The sequence below is a fragment of the Convolutriloba macropyga genome, chromosome 12, assembly GCF_964194025.1.
Source record: "Convolutriloba macropyga chromosome 12, txConMacr16.3, whole genome shotgun sequence".
Classification (NCBI taxonomy): Eukaryota; Metazoa; Xenacoelomorpha; order Acoela; family Convolutidae; genus Convolutriloba; species Convolutriloba macropyga.
The window spans coordinates 15,870,827-15,881,386 of record NC_134479.1 but is presented as its reverse complement, the minus strand read 5'-3'; the positions used below and the strand labels follow the sequence as shown (position 1 = coordinate 15,881,386).

General features: G+C 32.9%; 1 protein-coding gene across 1 annotated transcript in view; it reads left to right on the top strand.

Annotated features, from left to right (window-relative positions):
* LOC142350365 (uncharacterized) overlaps positions 1 to 4,382 on the top strand; it is a 92,621-nt gene extending 88,239 nt beyond the window's left edge. Inside the window, exon 4 of the mRNA XM_075402209.1 lies at positions 4,039 to 4,382. Coding sequence (XP_075258324.1) covers positions 4,039 to 4,115 — 77 coding nt within the window. The 3' untranslated portion in view covers positions 4,116 to 4,382. The remainder of the gene's footprint in view (positions 1 to 4,038) is intronic.
* Positions 4,383 to 10,560: the final 6,178 nt, after the last annotated feature.

The following is a 10,560-nucleotide window of genomic DNA, read 5'->3' as shown; positions in this document are numbered from 1 at the left end:
TCGGTTCATATAACACGTTTTACGCGTTCAAAATAATGCCAATTGATATTATTTAAACCCTAAAGATATAGATTGTGGTTCTTTACGGCTTCGACAGTACTTTCTCGAAGAATTTAATTGAATTTTTTAATGTTGTCTTTAACTGTCGTTTTCACTTTGTCTTTTTAGTCGTATTTAGATTCCTGTACAATGACCCGGTTTGGTTGGTTTTTCCTGGAATAAAAGATGAGCCGATGTTTTGACATTAGAAGATAGATAATGGCTTTCATGATTCTGAAAACAATTGTTTTCCTAAATGAAAAAAAAAATTCAGTTTGGCAATTTTGTTCCCTTTATTGTCTGTTTGTTACCTGGTCTCGTTAATTAAAGTTTTAAATTGACATTTTTTTTGTCAAGAGAAGATGTTAAAAGGGATTGGTGTCACAAAATCTAATTTTTTTTAAAGAATTCGTTATGACTTTACTGGCTTCGACACGGGTTTTTCACAAAAAAAAGTAAATTAATTTTTGACTTTTGTCATATTTGACGTTCTTTTTGTAGACGTAAGACCTGTTCTGGTTGATTTCAGGTCTTGAGGGCTTTTTTTGGAAGATTAAACGAACCTATTCATTTTTGTCATTTTGTAATTAATGGCTTTCATGTCTTTGGAAATAAATTTTTTTCGATAAAAACAAGTATTACGTAAACTTCCTTTTTTTTCATTTTGGTCTAATTGTTACCTAGTTTCATTAATGAGAGGTCACATAATACATTTCAAGGGAAAGTGTCAGAAGGGATTGGTGTCACAAAATCTAATGTTTTCAGAGAATTCGTTATGGCTTTACTGGCTTCTACACGTGTTTTTCATAAAAAAAAGTAAATGAATTTTTGATTTTTGTCATATTTGACGTTCCTCTTGTAGACGTAAGACATATTCTGGATAATTGCAGGTTTCAAGGGCTTCCTTTGGAAGAATGAACGAACCTATTCAAATTTTTCATTTTGTAATTAATGGCTTTTATGTCTTTGGAAATTAATTTTTTTCGAAAAAAAAAACGAGTATTACATAATTTGGCATTTTTTTCTTATTGTCTAGTTGTTGCTTATTTTAATTAATGAGCGGCCACATAATACATTATCGGTGTTCAACGAAGGTGCAATCGAACATATTTTGGGGGCCAAAGTATGGCTTTATGGCTTCCAAAGCATTTTCTGGCAAGTTTTAATTGATTTTTAGTTTGTTGTGTATTTGTTGTTCTTTTTGTAACTGCATAAAAAATTGAATACCAAGAGTTGTTAATTCCCTTCTATGGAAGCATTGGTAATTGTAAACCTATGCGGTATTTTAATTGATTCATAATTGTTTTCATTCCTTTGAAATTAATAGTTTTTTTTTAAAAAAATTCAGCGACTTTTCTAACTTTAAAGGGTCTGTTCTTTTCTGTCTAATTGTTACCAAGCTTTTTTATGAACTGGTAAATAACCATTTATTTCTGTTGAATTACAAGTTATTTTGTTTATTTTAAGTTTTTTTTGACGCTATTTTGGCTTTGTTATGTTTTGTTTTTTAAAACGGTTATATATTCTTTGATGTAATTAATTTTTATTGTTGTTTTTTTGATTTTGCCGTTCGTCTTCGCTCGCTTTTTTAATATTGGCATATCTTAATAATCTAATGTATCTTTTTTTATTCCACTGAAATATTTGCTTTGGAGGCTATCTTTTCGTTCATACACCAGTTTTTTTTTGAAAAATACTTGAATTTTTTTGTGTTTTTCCATCTGTTCCTCATTTGGTAGACAATTATGCCTAAATTGTGGATGAGCAGGGTCGGAACCTTATGTGCGATCGCACATTACTGAGACGCCTTGTTATCTTTAAAATTGGTAAAGTGCAACTGAAATTCAAAAAATTGAAAGATAAAAGTCGTTGCCGCAGGTAGAAACAAAAGTTTAATATGAACTGGTGAACAAAAATTAAACAAGAAAGAAACGAGATTAATTTATGCCCAGGAAATATTATGTGAGAGAGAGAGAGAGAGATAGAGAAAGAACGCGCATAAAAATGTAATTGTGATCATATTTGAACAAGTTTTTGTGGTTCTTTGACTTTTTTGATCATTTTGAGCTCTTTTTACACATGAAGTAGGAATCTAGTTTTAGTTTTCTGAAAATTTGCTATCTTGGACAAAATTCGGCTCATTTTGTTCAAGTTTTTGAACCTATAGTGAAACTTGTTGACTTGTTGCAGTAAGGCATTTTCGTAGCGCTGATAATTTTTGTTTCGCGAAGCTGCATTAAATGTAGTAAAATTTAGGACTCTTTTGGTCTCTTTTGAAGTTTTTTGTTGATTTCTTCATTTTTTGTTCTTTTAAGAATAGTTTCCCGGTACAATGGGGCAGTTTTTGTTATTATATTTCGATTATTCTTTCCTTTTTTAACTTATCAGTACTTCATTCACATGTCTCCTATTTGAATTTTATTTTCTTTGCTGTTATTATTAGTTTGTGCTCTTTTTTAAACGTGTATAGGTAGCAGTTATTCTTTGAACACAAATACTTTTATAAGGTTTTGAAGAAACTATTGGTGGCATATCACAACCTTTAAATTAAAAACGTTACCTCTTCTTTAGTTTCCCGATAAGATGGTTTTCTTTTGTATTTTATGCTATATTCTTTGTTAAAAGATGGAATCGCAAATTGTGAAGAAATTTTAAACAATAACTGATTTCAGATTTTGTTTGTTCGATTCCCCCTTCTTCACTTTTTCGTTTGTTCTCGAATTGAGTCGCATAATGAAACAAAATTGCATGTTTCAGCTGGCAGTCTGGCTCAAAAATTCTTCTACGTTTTTTCCGTACTTTTTCAGATAGGTTTTTGATTGTAATTTTTTTTCCGAAAATTTTTTCCGAGGTTTATCTGAATTATAATTGCAAAAACCCAATTTTCAGTTCACTCCTTAAGTATGGAATGGAAAAATACTTAACTTTTTCCAATTGAAAAATTTTAATTGCCAATCTTACAATTGGCAAAATAAACATTTTGAGAGGAATTTGTCTGTTTTTCTCAATCAAAGATAATTCTGTATACAAAAGTTTGCGGACATTCAATGAACTCTCATCTACGTGATTATTAGGTGCTTACTCTCGAGAAATACAACAAATTTTTATAACCACTCTGTTTCGTCCTACACAATTATTTTGTTTACTAGTCTGGCTGGCCGAATTTTAAGAAGCCCAATTTAAGGCTGCTGAAAAATTTTGAAGAACCAAATCATCTCTTCAAAGAACTTGGAAACCCCCGCCAAGCGTTTCCAAGTTTGAGCAAGAAAGTCAAAATCCTTGCCATGATCTTGAAAAGATCTGCCAAGATCTGCCGGTTGTGGATTTCGCCAAGATCTTGGAAGTGTTCGCGTGGGTCTTTCCACTGGGATCCCACTCGAAACTGATTACTTTGGAAAATCTAAATAATTATAATCTTTTCTGATTTTTTAAAAACAGTTTTTATTAGTACAGCGATGAATGTTGTATTCAATTTTGCACGAACCTAATAAAAATATCTGCGACTTAGCTTAACTTCGACGAGGCTATCAAATTTAATTGCTTTGTTGCGGCGCGAATTTTCTTTTTTAGCTTGATCAATGTTATAGCTATTGTTGTTTATGTATTAGCGATTAGTTAGATAGCTGTTAATCACGTTTTTTCACTATTCTCAATTTGGCTGATTGAGCTTTGTCAATTATATTATAACTCAAACGACTTCTTTATATAGTAGAATTGTTTGCGCATCAACCGCACGGTCTGAACCACACTTTTTGTCGCTCTATCTCAAATCAGTAGAGACGCTAAGTAAAATTGTTCCGCTTTGGTGTTCAACTCTGACGGCGAAAGAGTTAGAATGAGTTTTTTCCCCAAAAATCTAGGATATTTCATATCGGAAAGTTGCTAAATTTAACGGGAACAATCGTGAATAGTATTTCCCGGTTGTCCCTCAGGGATATAGCGAATTGATGCATTAAGAGCAATGAAAAGGTATGCAATAAAATATTGAATTTGTTTCAGCGACTATCATCCCTACATGTCGGCGGATACGTTTGCTTCGGGACAACCTTCCAACTATAAGATGGAGTTCTGTATAGGCTTGGGAAATTTGGGTTCTCAAGGAGTATACGACACTGTGTGTGAAATAACGGGTCAACCCTTCTACAATTTATGTCAGTTTTTCGATCCCAAATACAAAGCTGTTATTTAACTAACAAACTCAACCCGAGTTGATGGCATCGTACAAAATCATTGGAGGAATCAAAAAAATATATGATAATATGCAAAACACGACAATTCTTGGTATGGATAAAAGCAAAATTACTGGTTTACATTACATTATATAGTAATTGAAAAATTATTATCTTAAAGGGTCACGGAACGAAGTGGAGCGACATCCTCATTCTCAACAAAAAAGCTTTTTTTTTGTTACCAAAATTAGTTTGCTGAATACAAAGCTCAAAAATAAGGAACAATTCATTTGTTGCCGAGTCATAGGGTAGAAGATAACAAACAAAACGACAGTTATGAAAAACTTCCTTTTTTTGACAATTTCATGGCAAATCAAAAATAAGGAACAATTCATTTGTTGCCGAGTCATAGGGTAGAAGATAACAAACAAAACGACAGTTATGAAAAACTTCCTTTTTTTGACAATTTCATGGCAAATCGTTTACAGGCCAAATTTTTATGAGCATCTAGGGATCTCAAATTTCTCCGGCAGTTTTCATTTTCAATTAAAATTCATTTCCTAAACGAAAAAAATTCACTTAAAATGTTGGATCATTTAGTCAATGGTTGACTCTTTCCTCAAATATTTCATCCAATGATTGATGAAAGCTATTACAGCATTCAAAAGCAAGATGTCAATAAAAAATTAAGTATTTGTTCAGACCCCACTTGTGGGTGGGGGGCGGGGGGGATTATATACTCAAATGAGTTTTTTTGTTCAAACAATTTTGGCCGATCAATCTATTCATCGTAGGGAAATGTGAGTGGTATCATTAAGAAGCTCGTCCAGCGTAGAATTCGAAATTATTTTTTTTTGAATTTTATATTTCTCGAGGAGTTATTAAGGTTTAAAGTTTTGTCTGAACACGGCATATCTGGCATGATTTTGTTAAATTTTAGCGTAATTTTTGTCCAAATTAAGTTTTTTCCTAGAATAATATTAATTCAAAATTACATTTCTTGCTTCAAAATGAAACAATTTTGTGTTGCAAATAGACGAAAAGCGATGAAAAGGCTAGTTTTAGTCTCATAGCTAAGTCGTCTATCAAAAAATGAAATCGTAATTCAATTTGTGGGCTGTTTTTTTAGGAAAACTTTTATTTTTTATTTCGTTTTTTTTAAGTCGTTTAGGGTATGGTCACTTTTCATATCGAGGTTCTGTTAATTAAAAACTTCCTTTACAGTCAAATGATGTTCAATGAAACAAAAAAATTGTTTTCAAGGAATCACTCATCCTTTTTTGGCTTCGAATACGTAATTTTTAATGAAACTAATTTTTGAGAATATACTAATTTTTTTGGAGTCCTATGGCATATACTCGTTGACTAAAAGTGCAATTGGCCTCCTAATGAGTATTAGGGGCAACTATCTAATACTTTGATTGGACAGCTAACGGCCGTTAAAGCTTTAAAAACCATTTTTCAAACTTTTTGAACATTAACCGATCCTAAACTTATTTTCGTGAACTATAGGCCAGTCTCAGTAATGAGAGGACCCCCAGTTTTTCCAGTGCAACCAGAATTAAGCTGTCTAGTGGTTTTATTTGCTAACTATTTGCTTCAATGCCACGAGTTTTCATATATTTTTTTTTAATTTTTGTATTTTTTTGCAATATTGGTTCCTTTTGAAATCTTATCTGATAGTCATAATACTTAAAGTTCCCATTGGTTTAGAGAAGACGTTCAAAAGACCATAGTTTTCAGAGAAAATTTTATTGTTTAAATGACTTCGACACCTTCTTCTCTCTTTTTTTAATTGAATTTTTGGTTTTCGACCAAATTTATTGTTGTTTTGATAGTCATGATACATATTGTGACAAGTTATCGATGGCTTGTGAACAACAAACATCCTTGTCTCCACATCGAGCCTCAATTGAGCGTTTCTTTAATGACTTCCGATGAAATCTATTGAATTTAATGGAGTTGATACTATGGGTTCTCACAGAAATTTCATGGTCTTAATATATTTGTTCATGTTTGTTGATATTTTTAAGTCATATTGTTAAACAAAAGAAGAACTTCATTGTTCTTGAAACAAAAATTTAAAGTGAAAATTTTTTTGCTTTCGAATTTAATGGAGTTGATACTACGGGTTCTCACAGAAATTTCATGGTCTTAATATATTTGTTCATATTTGTTGATATTTTGAAGTCATATTGATAAACAAAAGAAGAACTTCATTGTTCTTGAAAAAATAACTGAAAGTGAAAATTTTTTGCGCAAAGTTTTTTTAATGACTGCGACAATTTTCTTGTTTTTTGCTGTTTTTGAATTTGCTGTTTTGCCTGATTTTTTATTCCTTATAAAGTCATAAAATGCTGATCTGTCTCATAATTTTCAATTTGATGATTGACTGTACCTTGTGATTCAATGCGGTCAGTTTATAGCGAATAATCTGAAAGTTCATGATATTATTTGTTTTCAAAGATTTTTTTGTTCTTTTCGTCAACTTGCAACTTATTCTCATCATTGAAAGATCCCATTCAATTTATTGCCCTTCAGAAAAAAATGTTTCTTTTGATATTATGTCATAACTGATATTTTGTTTGTTGGACAAAATTCTTTTTTTAAAAAATTTACAGAACTCTTTGTTTTTATATAATCAGCAAACGTTTTCGTTGTATTAAAAAGAATAGTCAGTAATAGTTTTGAAATTCTGACCACAAAAACTATACAATTCAATGTGCTCATATGCAAAATCCTAAAAGTAAGTAAAATTAAATAAACTTCCAAGTTTTTTAAATTTTGTTGAAAGTCCTAATTTTTTTCTTCAATAAACTAGTTTTGTTCTTTTCTTGTCTACCAAACTATGGATATTGTTACCCGGAGGTTGGTGGCAGAGTAAATCAGCGCTGAATAAGTTTAGAGACATTCTGTATTTTTGGGATGGCCAGTACTCTGTTCGTGTCACAATTTACAATAGCCAGACTGGTTTTTGTGTGTAAAATTTACTTCATGAAAAATAGAATGTGTTCAGGTTAACTCCCGTCAACAAGGTTTGCTGTATATGCGCTTCGAACCTCCGCGTGGGTAAAAGTAGCATTTAATTTGCGCAGCAAGTCATAACCACTAAGCTATAGGCTTTGTGGTAATTACCTACAAACTTGCTTATATATAAATAGTGGGTATACTACTATAGTAATTACCGGTTCTAAGCTACAAAAGTATGACATTACTCTCCTCAGACCTAATTATTGGGTATGAGAAATTCTGAGAAATTATGAGACTCAAGTCCAGGTAATTCCATGGATTATATTTGCCGTCAAGAAAAAAACATTGGATTTTTTTGGAAAATTTGCTGAAAACGAATGTTGAGTAAAATTGTACACTTTCCACTCTAAATGCTTCTAACTAAACATCAACAAAAAAATTAATTACAATAACCTCGAATTTCGTATATGGCTTTGCGTAGTTGATATGAGATAAATATTATATTTCCGTCAATTATCTGGTTGAATTGGGACGAGTGAAGTTATATGTTTCTGGGGGGGGGGGGGGGAATTGAAATAACTTTTTGGGTCACGCTTAATTTGCTTAATCTTTTGATAAACATGCTTGCGTCCTTCTTCCTTATCATAAGCAGTTCACAATGGAGACCTTAGCCAGGACCAAACAGTCGTAGCTCTCTTAATTCTATCACTGCTTACTATTAAAACAAATCAAACTGCAACCAGTCGTTTTGAACAGTCCTCACCGAATTGAGTGCATTTTGAAACCATTTGTAATTCAGGTCTCTTCGTATAATGGGGGGGGGAGGGGGTTGGGGGGGAGGGGGATGGTTAGTTCTATGCCTACTAAGCTGGGGAGGTAGAGGCCGTGCGAAAGAAAGAAAAAGTTGAGTTAGAATTAGGTCACTGCTATTCTATCGAGCAACAACCAACAAGGGGGGTTCGATAATGGTCGTCAACACGCTGTCCCAGCCCCGCTCATTCACATTTTTGGCGTAATGGTCAGCCAATTGAAGCTAAGATAGACAATCTTTGAAATAGGAAAAACACTCTTGTATTTAGTTATTTGAGTTTCGATAGATTTTCAAAAAAGTCAGACATGTATTCAAAAATGAATTAGTATCACTGAGTTAATGAAAACGTTCCCCTAAAACTATGGTAGATAAGAAAAATAAAAAACTCAGATTGTGATCTTTTTCTCTAAAACAAATGATTTCAAGTATTCAAAACATAAACTATTTACTGCAAACATTGTTTCAGTCCCTTAAGACCTTGTTGAAATTTCATTCAACCCTATCGGTATAGGATCTCTTTTAAAAAGAGTGGCCATGGGTTACAAACAAAAAGAATAACAAAAGTGTAAAAAAGAAAACGAGAAAAATTATCAAAATTTTCAACACAATATCAAAGTAGTAAATAATCCCTAGCCAAGCATGGCACCTTTGAGATTGGTGAAACCTAAATTCTTTAGGCACCGTTCAGGGTTCGCCCAGAAGTCAAATGTTGGCACGTGAAAAAAACGCTCTGAAACCGCTCAATCCCAAATCACAATCAGATCTGGTTTGTTCTGGAAACCACTCTGAGGCCAACAACACCCTGCTATCGCTTCATGGCATAAAAAGTACGAAAATTTTTAAAAGTCAAAAGTAAAAACGTTGAAAGCGGTTGTTGACCTTCAGCTAAAATAATGTTCTAATTTTTTATGCGCTGCAACTGTGTCTTAATACTGACAACTTTCAAGCATACGAATTTTAAATTCAATTCTCTACTCTTGTTATTCTGTTAATTCGTACAGCATTTGTTATCATTTTATCATCATTTGATGGATTCAATGGATGATGCAAGTGGAAACCCAGGCTCTCAGATCTTGTGAGAAAAAAGTTGAAAAAAGTTAAAATTTTATCCCAAAAACAATCGGAAGAAATCGATAAACTTAAGAAGGTAACAAAAAAATTGAACAACCGATTGCGCGCTCAAGAGCGTTATACAAGGAAGGATTCCATTATTATCGTAAACCCAACATTCGAGGCGAGAAAATGCAACGATGTGACGGCAGAAGCTTTAAATTTTTTTTCAAAGTTTTTTGAGAATTCACATTCCCTTTGAGAACATAAAGGCTTGCCATATACTGCCTAACACTGGAAACGCGTTGCAATGGCCGCCGGTAATCTGTAAATTCTGATATTTTGATGACAAAACACAACGTCTATTCCAAAAGATAGCACCTGAAAAAAACAATCCCTCAATAGAAAAAACATCTAAAACAACGAACCCCTCCCAGACATTGAACCCAGTATAGCCAAAAAAGCTTAAAAACGCAACATGATTGTGTCAACACACAACTGTGTAGTGTCAATGCTGTTTGAGAACAGCATAAACAAACCAAAATATATGAGAGTCATCGAACTGGAGGATCTTGATAGAGTAAATGCGATTAAAAGAAAACAAAACTGCAACAACGAAAAGCCGAACAGGCGATCAGAGGATAACATAACGCCTCCGCCCAAGAAAAAACAATTTGTCGACAAAAAACTGAAAAAAAACAATAAAAAACATGTTTGAGCCCAAACTCAATTTTTTGTGTTTGCTTTGACTGCTATGATTTAATTTGTAAAACTTATCGTCACAACGACGGAACAGATGTTCAATGGAGCCATTAGGGATGTGTTTTTTTGCTTTCTTTTTCTATTCTAAATTTTTCAAAAACCAAAAACTGTTTCTTTCTCATTTTTTTTTCCAATTTATGTCTTTTTCAGTCTGAGTTATTCTCTGCTTGCGATTTCCGCGGGCCGTTCTTTGCCTAGCCGCGATATAACCGACTGACAAAGGCAATCAGTGTGAGGAATAACTCAGCTATTGCAGTATGTATTTGCGATATCCGCGAAGAAACACATGCATTATATTTTCCTACGTGAAACCTATTATGTTTATTTTTAAAAGGAAGGGGGAGGGGAGAAAAGTATAAAAAAGGTAAAAGAGGACCTATCAGCAACCTGAAGACATGTTCTTACGCAAAACTACAGCAAATTAAAATCAAGGCCAGTTGCAGTTATTAATTTAGTTGTTTCTTTCTTACAATCTCCAAATTTAGACAGACAGATGATTTTAAATAAGCCAACTATTTTTCTACAGAACATACGTTCCCTTCAGAAAAATTTTGATCTGCTAAACATTAATTTAGAAACTTTAAGATGTAAACCATTAGCCCTTTGCCTGCCAGAAAATTGGCTTGAGAACCACTACAAAACGTCACCATTCTCACTGAGAGAATACCAAAAACTATGTAGTTGTGAGAGAAGGAAGAGAAGGGGTGGCGTAGGAATTTTTGTAGTGAACGATTTGGATTTTGTTGAAGTGAAAATATG